Source organism: Cibotium barometz, chromosome 33 (assembly GCF_041138505.1).
Source record: "Cibotium barometz isolate CiBa-2024 chromosome 33, ASM4113850v1, whole genome shotgun sequence".
In the NCBI taxonomy this organism is placed as follows: Eukaryota; Viridiplantae; Streptophyta; class Polypodiopsida; order Cyatheales; family Cibotiaceae; genus Cibotium; species Cibotium barometz.
Genome location: NC_141078.1, coordinates 27795210 through 27811570, shown reverse-complemented (window position 1 = coordinate 27811570; position 16361 = coordinate 27795210). Strand labels below are relative to the sequence as shown.

The 16361-nt window shown below is 39.0% G+C and overlaps 2 protein-coding genes across 3 annotated transcripts; one reads left to right on the top strand and one right to left on the bottom strand.

The window, feature by feature from the left end:
* Positions 1 to 10016: 10016 nt before the first annotated feature.
* Positions 10017 to 11534, top strand: LOC147619467 (short-chain dehydrogenase reductase 2a-like). 2 transcript variants are annotated; one of them, XM_086773536.1, is made up of 2 exons: positions 10017 to 10163; positions 10638 to 11534. In XM_086773536.1, exons 1-2 carry the CDS (start codon positions 10129 to 10131, stop codon positions 11434 to 11436), a joined length of 834 nt encoding a protein of 277 aa, XP_086629662.1. In that variant the 5' UTR covers positions 10017 to 10128; the 3' UTR covers positions 11437 to 11534. The 2 variants fall into 2 exon arrangements, with proteins under 2 accessions (XP_086629662.1, XP_086629661.1); XM_086773535.1 differs by having other exon boundaries at positions 10632 to 11534.
* A 1482-nt stretch (positions 11535 to 13016) lies between these two features.
* LOC147619466 (short-chain dehydrogenase ccdN-like) lies at positions 13017 to 14124 on the bottom strand. Its single transcript, XM_086773534.1, has one exon. The coding sequence runs from the start codon at positions 14095 to 14097 to the stop codon at positions 13651 to 13653; it is 447 nt and encodes a 148-aa protein (XP_086629660.1). The 5' UTR covers positions 14098 to 14124; the 3' UTR covers positions 13017 to 13650.
* Positions 14125 to 16361: the final 2237 nt, after the last annotated feature.

The window sequence follows — 16361 nt, the reverse complement described above, 5'->3', positions numbered from 1 at the left end:
AATATCCACATGGACACTCTTTGGGAGGGTAGGGTCTACATAAGATGTGAATGGCGAATCTACTACCCCTCCTTCCTCATTTACTTCGCTTGTCGCATGTTCAGAGCGTGTAGCTCTACTAAAGGTCTCTATTAGACGACTAACATGCTAGATCCGGGTTGTGGGGCCCACACTGGCATGTTTTGGCTTGTCTCCTTAGGGTTCTTGGTAGGGTGCCCTTCCATGGCTTCTGAGTCAGAGGATGAGTCACTATCCACTATTCGTGGATCTTGGGTTGCACTCCCTTGGGTTCCAGCCGAAGGCCAAGATGCCAACGTGGAGGGATGGTGTGAGCCTGCGTAGACTGAAACGCTTTCTAGTGGTTCAGGCTCTAGCACCCGACCAGAACGTAGATGCATGTGACGTGGGTACCCTATGTGCGTTGGTAACTACCCTTGAAACTCACACAAGTGGTTTCTTAGGTGTTTCGCCCCCCGTTTTTACTTGTTTTTAGATTGTTTTTAGATTGTTTTTAACTCGTTTTTGACCCCCTTACTTACGGTCAAACTTGGACTAGGACGTGTGATAGCTCAAAACGAGCGTATTGTTCAAAGGGTCCTAGTGTGCTTTACAGCACCGTGTTCGCCTATCCAGAGCTCTTGTGGTCCTCAAAACAGTCCGTTTCCCTATGGGGGAAGGGGCAAAAGCCTATTTGCTTGTGGAGGAAAGGGTGAGGGCTTTATCCCACATGCTCACTTTACTCCTTGGGGAGTGGGCTACATATAGGGCACAACTTCCCATAAGCTCTCACTTGAAAGAAAGCTATGGAGGCTCACTCTCCTATATATATATATATCAAAAGACCGAGACCGAGGTCAGGGCGTGGGTCGTGGGTCAATTGGGGTTCTTTCTTTTCAAATTTTTTTTCTCCAATTAGAAAATCTTTCCTCTCCACACGTTTGGTTCTTTCTCTAAAAATAAAATTTTTATTTTTATTTTTTATTTTTTATAATTTTTTATTTTCTATTTTTTTTAGAGATAAGTTTTCTAGGGTTTCTTTGGGTTCAGCCTTGGCCGCGGTGCAGTTCGCACACAGCACAGGTCTAGGGATTCAGAAATCCCCCCTCACACGCAGAAAACCAGATAACAGATCACACGCCCACACGCGAAGCGAAAAAGTAACAGAAATGCAGAAGACAAATTACAGAAACAGATTGCAAAAAACGGAAACAACTCATCAACAAACACACAGTCGCTTTCCTACAGTGTATATTAAACTTCACGCAGCACAGCCGAGCTGCAAACTGGAGCTTGGTGCAGGGCAACTCCCCGGCAGCGGCGCCAAAAATGTGCGCTTTTGCCGCACAGGTCGTAGCTGGGGACTTGCCGAACACCGTATGCGAGCCACGAATGGCTGCAAGCATACAACAAGGAAAGCAAGCTCAAACAGAATGCCAAAGGGTGTGTCACTCACCGCTCAACCGCCGCCTTGAAGGATTCCTGCGTCGCGGTGAAGAAGGAGCCGCCGTCGCCGCTCTACCGCCTCTCCGCCGCCGTCGTGCCGCTACACAGTGCTTGATTGCTCTCTCACTCTCTCTCTCTCTCACACACACACGCAGGAGAAGGAAACCAAAGAGATAAGGCAAGAGCACTCTTGTATTCACAACACATGAGAATGAGGATTTTAGGGTTACATTTGACTCTTATAGGTGATTTGGCCGTTCACACTTGGGTGCCCATACATGGCCGGTCGACCCTAACCCTTATCCTACTGATATTCAAGGTGCGCCTCTCATCAGCGATCACCCAATCCCTTCATCCTTAACATATGGTGCCGACAAGCCCGGCCCATGACTCAGAATATTTAAATTAATGACGTAAAACATAGTACGTCTCAATGTCCGTCATAGGTTAACAGTGCTACTTTATGTTGGAATGTAATCAAGCAGGGTAAACATCGACCTATGACATGGAAAAAGTTCCAGAAACTTTTAAAGAAGTTGTTTTTACCTTCTCAATATAAGGTTAAAGCTCGTAAATGATAGGATACTTTATGCCACGTTGAGAAAGAGAATGTCTAAAGCCTACATTGATAAATTCTGGGACATTCTATTATAGGTTTAAGTGATTGAGAAAGCCAAAGAAAGAGAGAAAAGTAGAAAATCCATTGCCAGTCTCAAGTCTACTATTAGGGCTGATGTTAATATCTCATCCTCATAGTCTTAGTTGTGCTTTATAAATCTTGCTCTAAATTTTGAACACAAAATATCTATTTCTAGAGATTCCAGAATGCAAGAATAGTCTTTTACGAAGACTTCTAAACCATCTTTTTCTTCAAGTAATTTTGATAAATCCAAGACAGGTAAAGACATGGCCAAAGGAGATGCTTGGAAATTCAATAACAAAAAACCCTCAAATGGTCAATTAAAGAATCAAATTGTCAACTATTATAAATGTCACAACAAGGAAGGACACCTTACATCAGACTGTCAGAGAAGAAAAAGAACTCTGCATCCGTGGCTTGTCTCAATGTTATTAAAGAGAATGATGGTGATTCTTTCAATTAAGATGGTAATTCCGATCATGACTATTTGGATGAAGGTAAGATTTCAATTTATACTTTATTGAGAATTCAAAGGAAAACCAATTTCTCTATTGCATGATGATGGTAGTTCACATGATTTCATTTCTGAAAAGGCATTGAAAGCACTTAAGCTAGATGCATCATACTCTAGTTATAAAGTGAAAGCACTTAAGCTAGATGCATCATACTCTAGTTATAAAGTGAAAGCTGAATTCAAAGAAACTAAGTATAATTTCACTAAAGAGGTTAAGAATCTAGAATTGGAAATGGATGCATTGAAAGAAAAGATAACATTTTCAGTTTCTCCTTTGCAAGGTGTTGATGTTATCTTAGGAATGCCTTGGAGGCATGAACATAATTCCCAGATTAATTCCCCAGATTAATTGTGAAAACCCATACAATGTGGTTAATGGAAGGTGACAAAGAAATTTGTCTTTAATGTCAAACCAAGGGTGACGTAGGTCCACTTTTAACTCATAACCAAGTAAAAAGATCTATAAGAAAAAAGCAGAAGACATTTTTTATTCTTGTCAACCAGCTTACTGCTCAGGCTAACTTTAAACTAAACGTGTCTCATGATCCTTTCATCTCTAAGTTCTCTAACTACATTATGGATGACCTACCTCTCCTGGCTTACCCAAATCTTGTCTAGAAGACCATAAAATTGAAATAATCCTTGGTAGTTCTCGGCCATGTAAAGCTTGTTATCAAGTTAACATGCTTGAGCAAAAAGAGATTCAAAGACAAGTTGAAGAATTGTTAGACAAAGAAATTAAGAATTGATTAGACCCAATAGTTCTCCATTCGGTGTTCCAGTTCTTCTCATTGTTAAAAAGAAGAATGGGACATATTGAATGTGTATCTATTATTATTGTGCTTTAAACAAGATTACTATTAAGAACTGATATCCGATACCACAAGTGGATGACTCGATAGATAAGCTCAAGAAAGCACAAGTTTTTAGCAAGATGGACCTCAAGTTTGGTTACCATCAAATTCGAATGGATGAAGGAGATATTTTTAAGACTACTTTTAGAACCCAAACCAGTCATTATGAGTTTTTAGTTATGCCATTTGGTTTGACTAATGCTCGGGCTACTTTCAACAAATAATAATATTCTTGAAACATCAAAATTTTGTTGTAGTGTTTTTTTATGATATCTTAGTTTTCAATAAGAATCATTAAGAGTACAAACATCATTTAGAAAAAGTGTTCTCACTTCTTCAAGAGAATCAACTCTATGTCAATTCTAAAAAGAGAAAATTCTTTCAAGAGGAAATTGAATATTTAGGGCATATTGTTTATGTTTTTATGGTATTTGAGTAGACCCCAAAAAGTTTGAAAGCATTGCTAATTGGCCTAGACAATATGATATTCACGAACTCCTTAATAAAGCTAGACATTTTGATTGGACTAGTAGATAGGACCACTCCTCCTCTGAGCTTACGAAAGCATTAACTCATGCACCAATTCTCACATTACCATATTTTCAATGACCATTATTTGTTGTAGTTATGATGCAAGTGGACATGGTTTTGGTGATGTTCTCATGCAAGATGGACATGGTTTTGGTGATGTTCTCATGCAAGATGGACATCTCAACGCTTATGAAAGTTGTAAGTTTAAACCAAAAGAAATTAATGTAGTACATATGACAATGAATTAGCTGTTGTTGTACATGCCTTAAGACTTTGGAAACATTATTTAATGGAATCTGAATTCTTAATCAAGATAGACCAACAGAGCACTCGTCATTTGTTGACCCAACCACCATTGATTTTTTATTAACATATCAAATGGGCTTCATTTATCCAAAGTTTCCAACCCATGATTCAATATCAACCAGGCAAAGAAAATATTGTGGCAGAGTGAACCTTTGAGGCCCATGATTCAATTTAAGTAGATGTCCAAGTGTTCACAACATTTGTGTTATCTAGAGTGAACCTTTGAGACCCATGAGAGAATCCTATGATATTGATCCAAATTTTTTTTGGATCAAAATTGGAGACAATAATTGGAACCCTATTGGAGATTACTCACGCCATGATGGTTACCTTTTCTTTCAAAAGAGATTATGTATTACACAACCTTTCAGATAATTCATATTGGAGGAAATGCATCATCCACCATACATGGGACATTGAGGTGCTTTAGCTACATTATAATTAGTCTCTAGAGAATTCTTCTAGACTTATCTTAAACAAGATGTAGAAAAAATTATAGCTAAATGTTCTATTTGTCAAAAAATTAAAAGCACAAAGGTAAGACCGAAGGACTTCTTATTACTCCCCTACTAGTCCTTAATGATACTTGGGAACAAATATCAATGGATTTCATTACAGGTTTCCCTACTACATCTAATCATAATGACATGATTTGGACTATATTGGACCATTTAAGTAAGCTTATTTCTTAACTTGTAAGAGAACATTGACTTCTCGGCAAGCTGTGATTATGTTAATCACACAAATCTTTATACATCATGAATTGCCAAAAGTCATTGTTTTTGACAGACTCTATATTCCACATAACATTAACTTTTGGATCACTCTTTTCTCCAACATAGGCACTAAGATAGATTTTTTTAAACCTTTCCATCCGGATATGAATGGAAAAATGGAGGTTACTAATAGTACTATATTGGATCTACCTAGAGACTATGTTGCCCAACAACCTAATTCATGGGATAAATACATTCATCTTCTCCACTTTGCCTACAATAATACTCCTCATTCTGCTACTAGTGGTCGAGCAACACTGTTCAAAATTGTGTATGGAAAACCTTTTCCTATTCCGGCTACTAGACTTTCCCACATAATTGAAGCTGTTGATAAATTCACTATCGATATCAATAGCATTTTGATTTAAAACATTCTATTGCACATTATCAAGAACAATATGTTAAGAAAGCAGACCGTAAACGTAAAGCTATATCTTTTGAAATTGGAGAAGCATAGACTTAAGAGTGTTGAAAAATTCCTAACTATTAAGCTCGCCCCAAGATTTTATGGACCTTTTAAGGTGATTCACAAAATTAATGATGTTGCTTATAGACTTGAATCGCCTTCTCATTAGAAGATTCATAACTCATTTCATGTGAGTTTGTTAAAACCTTTTAGGGAATCACGTCCCACTCATGGTGTGTATGAGAAACCACCTCTTATTGAGGGCGAGGAAGAAGTTTTGATTTTAGATACTATCATTGATCATCAAACTACATCAAATCATACTTGAAATCAATATATCAAATATTTGGTGACTTTCCAAAATCATCCTCATGAAGGTGCAAGATGGGTGTCTGAGAAATACTTTTGTGCGTTCCTTGAGATCCTCCATTCTTTTCAACAAACTAGTATTGAGGGTAATTGCAAACTCAAGCAAGAGAGAATGTTATGAGAATATATTTTAAGCTCTTTTATAAAAATATTATTCTATCCCCTTAGATAATTTGGGGACACTTGGATTAGCTTTGCATCATGCCGAATCATGTTAATATCATGGGTGATGCCATTATAAATATTAATATGTTTGGTACACATTGACATATACTTGGGGCCTCCAATGTTTGTTACATTTGGTTTGTATGGAAGGGTGATTCCTAGGTTACTTACACTTGGCAAACATGTGTGTGGTGATTGCTTGTATACTTATGAAATATTTGTTTACCAATTTATTATTGATTATTTTATAAGTGAAGAGGATTATGTACATTTTGACTTATTTTGGAAAGCTTTGATTTATCAAGCTTAGACTTGAACTTTAATATTTTTGTAAAGTGTGATATGCTTTAACCCTAGCCTCAATTTATGGACACTCTATTTTGAGCATTTTGAGCATAACAGAGTGCCGTGCAAGTAAAAGCACCTTTTTGTATATTTGGAGGCTATGGCCTATTTTGGAATGAAAGAATTACATAAATACTCTTATGTTGGGGATAGGCCACACACATGAGGGGGGGGATGATTACACCCAATGTTGAGTCGTTATCTTAAGCTAGGTATTTTAATTGTTATTCATTGAATTCTTAAATATAATGAATTTGTGGACTTTTATGAGTTAATTTGGTTGAATAATATAAAGTTTCTTGCAATTTCCTATTTTCTCTATTTTCCTAGAAATGATCCGTGTCAAGATCTCATGACCACTGTCTTCACTCCCTCCATGGTGAAATGTAATTGGGCAAAGCTACCAGATGGAATCGACAATTATCAGGTCACCAACAGAGTCACCCATCTCACAAATACTTTGAATGAGTCAAAAGCATAAGTTGAGGCTAAAGATGGAATCATTCAAAAAGAAAAACTACAATCTAGGAGCTCACAAAACATGAACAAACAACTAACAAAAGTTATGTAAATATGCTTCAAGCTAGAGCCACCATGGAAATGTCCATAAATAGAACTTCTTAATGAGAGAGATGCGAGGATAGTAGAGTTGGAACAACAATTATCACAAAAGCAAGAGCCACAAGCCACTGTGCGTGATGAGAAAATGAAACAACTAGTGAGGAGCATGTGTCACAATAGTTGGCCACCTTGCTGATGATTCCAAGGACCCCTCCTCAAACCTTCACCTTGTTCTTTTCTTCACCAACACTCTCTTTTGTAGTACAATATAGATATTAGTTAATTTAACCTAACAAGGGGGGATATAGGATTAGTATAATAAAATTCTGATAGGGACGTGGACCCCACTATATGATTAGAGTAGGTAATCCCATTTTGCGGCCCAAATTATTCTTCAAATTCTTGATGTAGTTAACACCATTCTTAATTCTACCATGAGGATCTTTCCAAAGGCCTATAGTGTAGCAAAGCCACAGAAGATACCATATATGCCATATCCAATTAAGACCCTGATGCTAGAATGGGAAGATTTCATGCTAATGTGTAGGGGAGAGAACATTATTGGAGAATGTAGTAGTAAGCACAAACCTAAAAATTTCACAATTGCATGACATGTTGAAATCTGCATGGTTACATTTATGATAGCTTACACAGCTATCATATTGCAGATGGAAGAAGCTACACCCAATCCATACATGAGGGGATGTTAAGGCTAAGAGATAGCTTCAAGAACCAATCACCTCTACCCACCTCAATGTGTCATAGGGATCTTGTTGATGGCTAAGCTCGTAAACCTTGAGGTCTCCAAGCTCAATACTACCATGGGTAGCTTACCATTTACCTTCTCCTACAAGCGTTATCACATCATAGCATTGCACTACGGGAACTACTCCCTCCTCTCACCTCAAATCACTCACACAACTCACTAACATGCATTAGAGAGAGGTTTAGCAAGAGGTAAAGCTCGATTGCATAATGGGAGAGTGTACTTGTATTATGAGACAAATTGCCTTATATACATGGCCATAAGTGAACACACACTTAAACTGTGGTGGCAGAGCAGGTGTGAAAAGCTTCTAGATGGACTATTGCTTATATATTGCTTCATCTCATAATACATTGATGCATTACCACACTAGCAAACACACCCTAGCTCACTACCACATGCTCTTGGAGAGCACGAAATACCATAAATTATTCATCGAGCCTTTATGGGTGCCCATCCAAATTTGAGATTTGGACACCATTACTTCATAGCTTGTTTGTACATGAGTTTGGTGTGTCCATCCTTAACATTTGATGTACATTTCTCATGATCTTTAGCATATGATTGGGTGTGGCAACTTTGTTAACCATAAAATGGGTTAACATCTCTCTGAGATCTCTCCTTTCCTGATGCCAATCGTATCCTCATGAGATTGAATTAAAGACTTTATTGAAGGGTAGATGTATGATTAGTGTTGATAAAATGTTACATGTCTTTAATCATTAAGAGGGCTGATGAAGCTAGTTAGTAAATGAAAATGTTAATAACAGATCTCTTTCTCTCTCTTTTTTTGGCGATCATATGCAAGGTTACAATATTTATTGAGGTTAGTGGGGATGACTATTACAATGGAAGAAGAGAGGTAGAGGTCTGGATTAGCATTGATAAGAAAGTCCTATAAGCACATCATTTTGGCTTTATGTATCCCTTTGTAGATTGTTAGAGGATTTTGTAGTGACCTAACCTACTTTACTTTGTAGATTGTTAGAGGATTTTGTAGTGACCTAACCTACTTTACTTCCCATGTGCTTTTTTAGCCATTAACAACTAGGTGCTAAAGGGAGTTAGTCCCTAATTTCTTATTAGAGTTGTCGACGAAACATTTGGAGAGGATTAAAAGGAGTCAATCAAATTGCGAGTTTGTGAAGACAATTGTTATAAAGGGTGAGAGGCTATTTGGACGACATCATTGGCTGGTGGCGAGGCTAAATGTTAAGGAAATCCACGTGATGGGTCGTACCATGGTCCCCCCATCTAGAGACATATGTGGATGGTTTCGATGATGATGTTTCCACCAATGGGTGAGTAAAAGTGTACTTACTGAGAGTAGCTACTTCCTTTTATTATAGTAGACAACGATGATTGGCCAGTTGAAGACTGTTGGTCTTTATGAATGAACCACATGCATGGTTTTGAGAATCATAATGGTGAAACTTCTATGAAATTGTAGAAGAATGGTTTCTTGGATTGTAAATATGACAAGAAAACACTATGGCCATGTGGTTGCATAGTCGAGTTTTACCCTTCATGATGTTTACGTTTTCACAATCGTGATTATGAAGAATCACGGTGATGAAAAGCTCATGTTTACACCAAATGATGATTGATTAGGCATCCCAAATACTTCGTAGGATGTTGAGAACTCTCATAATTTACTCTTGTCTGTGGGAGGTTCTTGGTATTTTGCCTTTTTAGACAATGGTTCTTGTGGCTCTGTGGCATTTGTTTTATGTCATGTGAGCAACAGTTTCTTTTATCTACCTGTATTTTTTGAGGAGAGTAGGGTCTTGTGTCTGTCCCACCACATTGAGTGTTAAGGCTAAGAGATAGCTTCGAGGGAACCACTCACCTCTACTCACCTCAATGTGTTGTGGGGATCTTTTCAATGGCCGAGTTATAACCCTTGAGATCTCTAAGCTCAACACTGTCGCATTGCAATATGGGCACTACTCCCAGTTCTCTCCACATGCTTTTATCATGCTTCCTCTTTTACCTTCTATTTCTCCTATTTCTTTGATGATTTGGGTTTTCTTTTATAATTGATATAATGTTGGTGTGAAGTTTTCTTATGTATATTCTTGATCTAATAGAAAAACTATGCAAAGCCCTAAGGTAGAAACTCTTTTATAAGGCACATTGTTTTTTGCAGCAACCTTTATAAGCTCTTTTATGAGGTGAATGCGAAGGGCATAGTTAGAATATGCTAGGGCATATTCCAATGTTTGCGATTAGGTCCAAAAGGCCTCAACATCCAATCCACGTGGGATACCATCCAATTTTGTAGAGAGAGGATGCAATCCAATTTTGTAGAGAGAGAATGCATAGTCAACGTTTGTGAACCTCGTGCTAACCAAAAAGCACCTTCCTTCAATTGTCACCTACTCAGTGCAAATTAGTACCATTTTTGCCGCCCTTTTTGCAAAATCATATATCTTCCAAGCTGCTTGAGAGTATGGCCAGCGGCTTCTCTTCCTCAAATGTCCAAAAGTAAGTGTTTTTATGGACCTGCAACTTTTTTATTTTTACTTAAATCTGAAACTCTCCAGAAAAACCCTTCAAAATTTTGAGGTTCTGTATAGATCTCCTTATTAAGGGTCAGGGCGGAAATCCCCTTTGGTTTTGTTTCAATTTGTATCAGGGCTCTTCCACTAGTCCTTTCAATCAGTTTTAACCATGGTTTAAAGGGCTCTTCCACTAGTCCTTTCAATCAGTTTTAACCATGGTTTAACTGTACATTCTGTACCTTGATCTCATGACTACAGCAGTTTCTTACGAGATTACCTTGGTAAACCAATACGTTAGGCGGCAATTAACAGTCAATCACTCGATAAACCTCGCACAGTAGTGCATTAGGCAGTAATTAGTGAAATCCATAATCTCGATTAGGTTTAATGCTTGTTTATATGCAAGTGTTTATTCATTGATGAGGTAGAGAAATACTAATTCTTGGTGTAGGTGCAGGCTTGAGGGGAAGGTGGCCATAATTACCGGCGGGGCAAGTGGCATAGGCGAGGCCGCAGTGCGCGTGTTTGTGGAAAATGGGGCGAAGGTGGTCATCGCGGACATTCAAGATGACAAGGGCACCCAGCTGGCAAATGACTTAGGCCCCCATGTTGCACTCTACAAGCGGTGTGATGTCACACTTGAGTCTGACGTGGAGGCCCTCGTGGCATTCGCCGTGGCAACTTGGGGGAAGCTCGACATCATGTACAACAATGCTGGCATCTTGGGCAAAGCCGTGTCAGAAGATGTGAGGGGCATGGATATGATGGACTTCGACCATGTCATCTCTGTGAATGTGCGTGGCATGGCACTTGGGGTGAAGCATGCAAGTAGGGCCATGGTGGATGCTAAAACAAAGGGTGTTATCATATGTACTGCTAGCATAGCTAGCGTCTTGGCTGGCGTGGCACCTGTGGTGTATACAGTGTCCAAGCATGCCGTGCTTGGGCTTGTGCGGGCAGCCTCCAGTGATCTAGGCAAGTATGGCATACGTGTGAATTGTGTGTCACCATGTGGAGTGGTCACACCCCTTTCAGTAAGCTACTTTCGTGAGGCTCTCGATAACCCGTCATTATCGACACATGAGGCTCAGGCTTTATTTGATTCGTATAGCAACGTCACTGGCCACTCTTTGACCTCATTGGACGTTGCACTTTCAGCTCTCTATTTGGCATCTGATGATGCTGCTTTTGTGAGTGGCCTCAACCTTATTGTTGATGGTGGTATAACCTCTACCAACCATAGCTTTGGCAAGTGAAGAAGACATGATTGAGGATTCCTTAGTTTTTTGTGTTAAATCATAAAAGAACTTTGTATACTTTCATTATTTCACCTTTATCCATTAATACTTCAACAGTTTTTGAACGAAGAGAGAGAGAGAGAGAGAGAGAGCCTATTTTACCATAATTGCTCTTCTTGAAGCACAAAAAGAAGAAACATCATCATAGATGGTTATCAATGAGCAGAGTTAAATGCCTCTCTCTCTCCTTCTCCATTGCTGTGTTTTTCTGCAGTGCACTTGCTCTTGTGTTCTCAAATTTTGTTTTCCTACTTGTTAACCACAATGATTTTAATATAACTCCAACACGTGACCACCTTTTTTGCCATATATTTCCAAGCTCACGACTTGTATAATACTAGATAATATTTGTTTACTAAGCTTAATGACTTGTGTAATGTCAATAGCATATACTTGGCCTATGAATAAGCCTATTTTTGCTTGTGGGCCCCCGAATATTACGTGGGTTACAACCATTCATTATAAAAAAGATGCTTGTATATAAGTCATTTTGACTAATGAGAACACATGTAATCCCATTATCACTAACGAGTCTAGCTTGTGCTCTTGTGTTAATTCTTGTTTGCATGTTTTCTCTCTTGTATGCATGCTTACTTGTTTGGATTGTGTGAGTGATGTTGCTTGCTCTCTTCTTCTCCCCCCTCTCCTTCTCCATCTCCATCTCTCCCCCATTCTCTCACTCACGTTGGAATTGAGGTTGGGATTAAACTTCCCATATCTCTCTCCCTCTTTGCTCACTACCCAAGTGCTAGGCTCCTATTGGAAATATAGACCAGTATCCATCCATTGGGAACCATGTAAGCTTAATGATGTAAATATTATAACCTTAATAGAGTAAACTTGGATATTGTAACTGACCAATGTAAGAAGTGAAAAGCCCTTGAATCTACCTAGAACAAGACACCTTGTTCAAGTGGGTAAAGAGAGCCCAAATTGTAGGAGAGGTCCCTAGAATCATAGGATGAATATTAGGGTGATGATTAATCCACCGTTAGGTGGTAATGCCTTCAGCAAAACAAATCTACTCATGCCTATTTGAATGGCTCTACTCAATGGAGATTTATGTGTGTGTTGTTATCTTCATCTTGCCCTCATTATAATAATCTTTGAGTCATTGTTCTTAATCCCTTTTTACATTAGATTAGCTTATAGTGTTTAGTAAGCTTTCCATGTCTAATCACAAAATCCAAGCATCACTCCTAGCCACCCTAAGCTATTTTAACATCATAACCAACACTTGGTATCAAAGCATTGTTGATCCTAAGCCTCATAGTGGTTTAATACTCTTCTCTTAGCAGAGTATACCCCCTTCCTCTAATCAGTTGAGTTCTCCTTCTTCATGGCTTTCTATTAAGATTCAAGCACATATGCATATAGTTAAGGTCCTCAACTTTTAACATCTCAAATGTATCCAACCAATTTGGAGAACAACGTTAGGAAGAGTGAAAAGAATCTAGTCTCTATAGCATCCAAATCACTCAAAACACCTAGCTCAAGACACTCAGCAGCCCTACAGCTATCCTCTATATCATAATATAACCATGTGCAACTTGATTGCAGGTCCAAAGCTCAGACATGAATCCAACGGCAAGGCTTCAATCAAATCTAGGGGTACGTACTATATAATTTAATAGAGCTATGTGCAGTCTCACTCCATCATCCTGTCAGGCTCGCGGGACTATCAGAAAATTAGGTGCTGTCCATCCCAACATGGTTCCATGTGAGAATTGCTGAAAACTACAACCTTATTCCATTCTCCAATCAGCATCAGGGAGTGCTCAGACCTAAAATTTTCCAAGCAGGGAGTATTCAGAGTCCCCAACAGAGTGGGCCTGACAGGGATGATGGCTCGCTAAAACAAGGGATCCCTTCCTTGTTCCCTAAACTGGGGGAGGCCATCACTAAATGCAATTCTGATTCCTCTAAGCCCACTCTTTAGGTATACAATGAGACTGCATGGTTAGGGTTTTCATCTTTGCGAAAGGGCATGTTGTCTAGCTTGCTGAGGAGCACTTGTCCAGAACAGAAAAGGAAGGTGCTAAACCACATAAATGCACAGAACCCTAGCTGTAACAACTCAGCCGCAGCTAAGAACAGCCACAGGTGCATCTGCAAATCCTAAAATAAAACTGCGAAACCCTAGCAGGATGGAGCAGGGGAAGCTGCAAACCCTTAGCAGACAACTGCTTCTGAGCAGAGGGGAAAGTTGGAAAACCTTAGCAAATCGAAAGTTTCAAACCTAGCAGACCAAGCAAAGGACACATGCATACCATACACGTTGGTTCGGAAGGTGGAATCGAGGAGGGAGAGGGGGGTTTCTGCAACGGGGGCGATGCAGGGGACACCGGCATTGTTGATGAGGAGGTCGATGCGGCCGTGCGCTGCGATGGTGGACGCCACGGCTTCGGCGATGGAGTCCGGAGAGGAGACGTCCAGGGCCATGAGCTCCAGGTTGCTGACATCCGCCAGGGCTGCCATGGAGCGGCTGGTGGCCACTACATGGAAACCCCGCCCTGCAAGCTCCTCAGCCAGCGCATGGCCTATGCCGCCGGCCGAACACCCCGTCACGAGCGCCACTTCTCGAGCTGAAGAACCCATTTCATCTTCTGCCATTCTCATTCAGGAATTTATTTGAAAAAGATTGGATACCCTATAATTGTGATAATAAAACAATTATTTGAGATGTTAGCTATATATACCTACCCTGAGTTGTCACAAATAAACTTTTTTTTCTCACCATTGAAAAAAAAAGATGACCTTCAAGCCTAACCGATTTTTATTAGAAAATTCATAGATTAATCGGTTTTATAACTAAAACTTCAAAAATTTGAATCTTTAAATTCAAGGCTAGGCAAAATTATAACCGGTTTTTCTCAATTTGAGCCGTGAATATTACAGTGACACCACCACAAGGCTACCTTTACAAATACTTACCACAAACTTGATTTATTTTCTTTCAAAATTTGTGGCCTACTTTCTTAGATGGTGCAGACCAAAGCAATTGATTCGTTGAAAACGATTATTTGTCATTAATCTTACTTTTTCTTCAAACCCACATCTTTCTAAAGATGACAAAATGTTGCGAACTCTGCTCCTCATAAATTGTCACAAAAACAAAGAAGGGATTCTCAAATGAAGATGATTTCTATGCAGGCTAGACAATGAGAAAAATACGAAACATGTCTCATGACCACACCAATAATTCATGATGCATTTTGTAGTTTTCTTCTTGGACAAGAATAATTTACCAATAGTTTTATTAAAGAAGCTTGCAAATCATGATATTATTTTGAATTTGCTTTCAAGCATCGTGAAACGTGCCTTATGCCTTTATAATCTATAGTTCTTACTATAGCTCATTTTGATTTTAATATAGTTCATGTGGTTTATAAATGTTGGCGTTATGGATGATTGGTAAAGTTGTGCTGTCCAATTTGTTCCCATACTTACTATGATGTATGAAAAAGCTTGAAGGGTATTAAGGGGGTTTTAGTAGGCTGGGTAGAAAAAGGAGGTAATGATTAACTTTGACAGGAAATAGAATCTTAGGGAGACACATCACTTGCTATTCAACAGATTAAAAATATAAACTTCAATTATTACCGTGAGAGAGATAACATAAAAACATAAATAAAATAAACACATGAGAGAGTATTGGGTGCAATCTATCCCCCCTCAAGAAGTGTCGGCCTTCTTCCCCCTCTTGAGTATTTATGCTTTATTAATAAAAATAGCCCATAAGCCAAAAATAGATGCACGTTTATGCATGGGCTTGCCCTTTACAAAAATGGGAATTGCTTTTAACACAAGCTTCGGTAAAATGTTCCTATCTAACCACTAAGGAGAATTACAAAAAGAACCCCAAGGGCTAATTCACGTGCAAATAAATAAGTCCACACCCAATATAACAAAAGTGGGCGGCTCAATAGGTCCACGCCCGAATACATCAAAATGGGGCGGCTCAATACACGCCCGAATACATCAAAATGGGGTGGCCAACAACGATACCAAATCTCATAGTAGATACTATGGTAAAAATACCAAAGTGAGAACCATCTCGGTAATAGCTCACACCATATCGCCGCCATCACATCCCAGCCATTCCGACTTACGAGCACAAAGCCCATGAATCTCACCAACCTACACAAGGTTATCCATTCAAACACACTACAAGTTAGCAATACATGCTAAAAGTCCACGACAGCACATAAGTAATGAATCCAACACTTAGTTTCAACTATCCCTAATTTCATGTCCTATGCATGAAATATTTGGAATCACCCAAGTGCCATGCTACGAACATAGTGCTAATTAGGCGTCCCCAATTAACTACAAAAGGATGGACGGACAACTCGTGACATCCCTCTTGCCTGGGATAGCAACTATCCTCAGTTGCTATCATATCAACTGTCCTCGTGTTTGAAAGTAAGATTAGATGAGGTCGGGATATGATGCAACTGTCCTCAGTTGCATCATATCAATTGCCTCGTGTTTGAAAGTAAGATTAGATGAGGTCGGGATAGGCGTAGAAAAACTGCTCAGGCATCCATTTAGCATTTTCGTGAGAGGATGATTTTTGAAGGTCAAAAGATATCTATTATATACAGTACCTGTGCGAGTAGTAGTGGTCTTATGGTCAATAATAGACTTAGGTTGAATTTATTCTACTTGGTCAACAAGACTAAGTGCTTCCTCATATACAAAATGTGTAGGGATTGGTCCCTATAAGGTCTCAAAAAGACTGATATGAAAAGAATTATGAATTCTCTAATGAGAAGGAAGTGAAAGCCTATATTCTAGGTCATTAATCTTATGAGTAATTTGAAAAGAACCATAAAAACGAGGATCTAAAGTTCTTAATATAATAGGGTTAGTCTCAACAC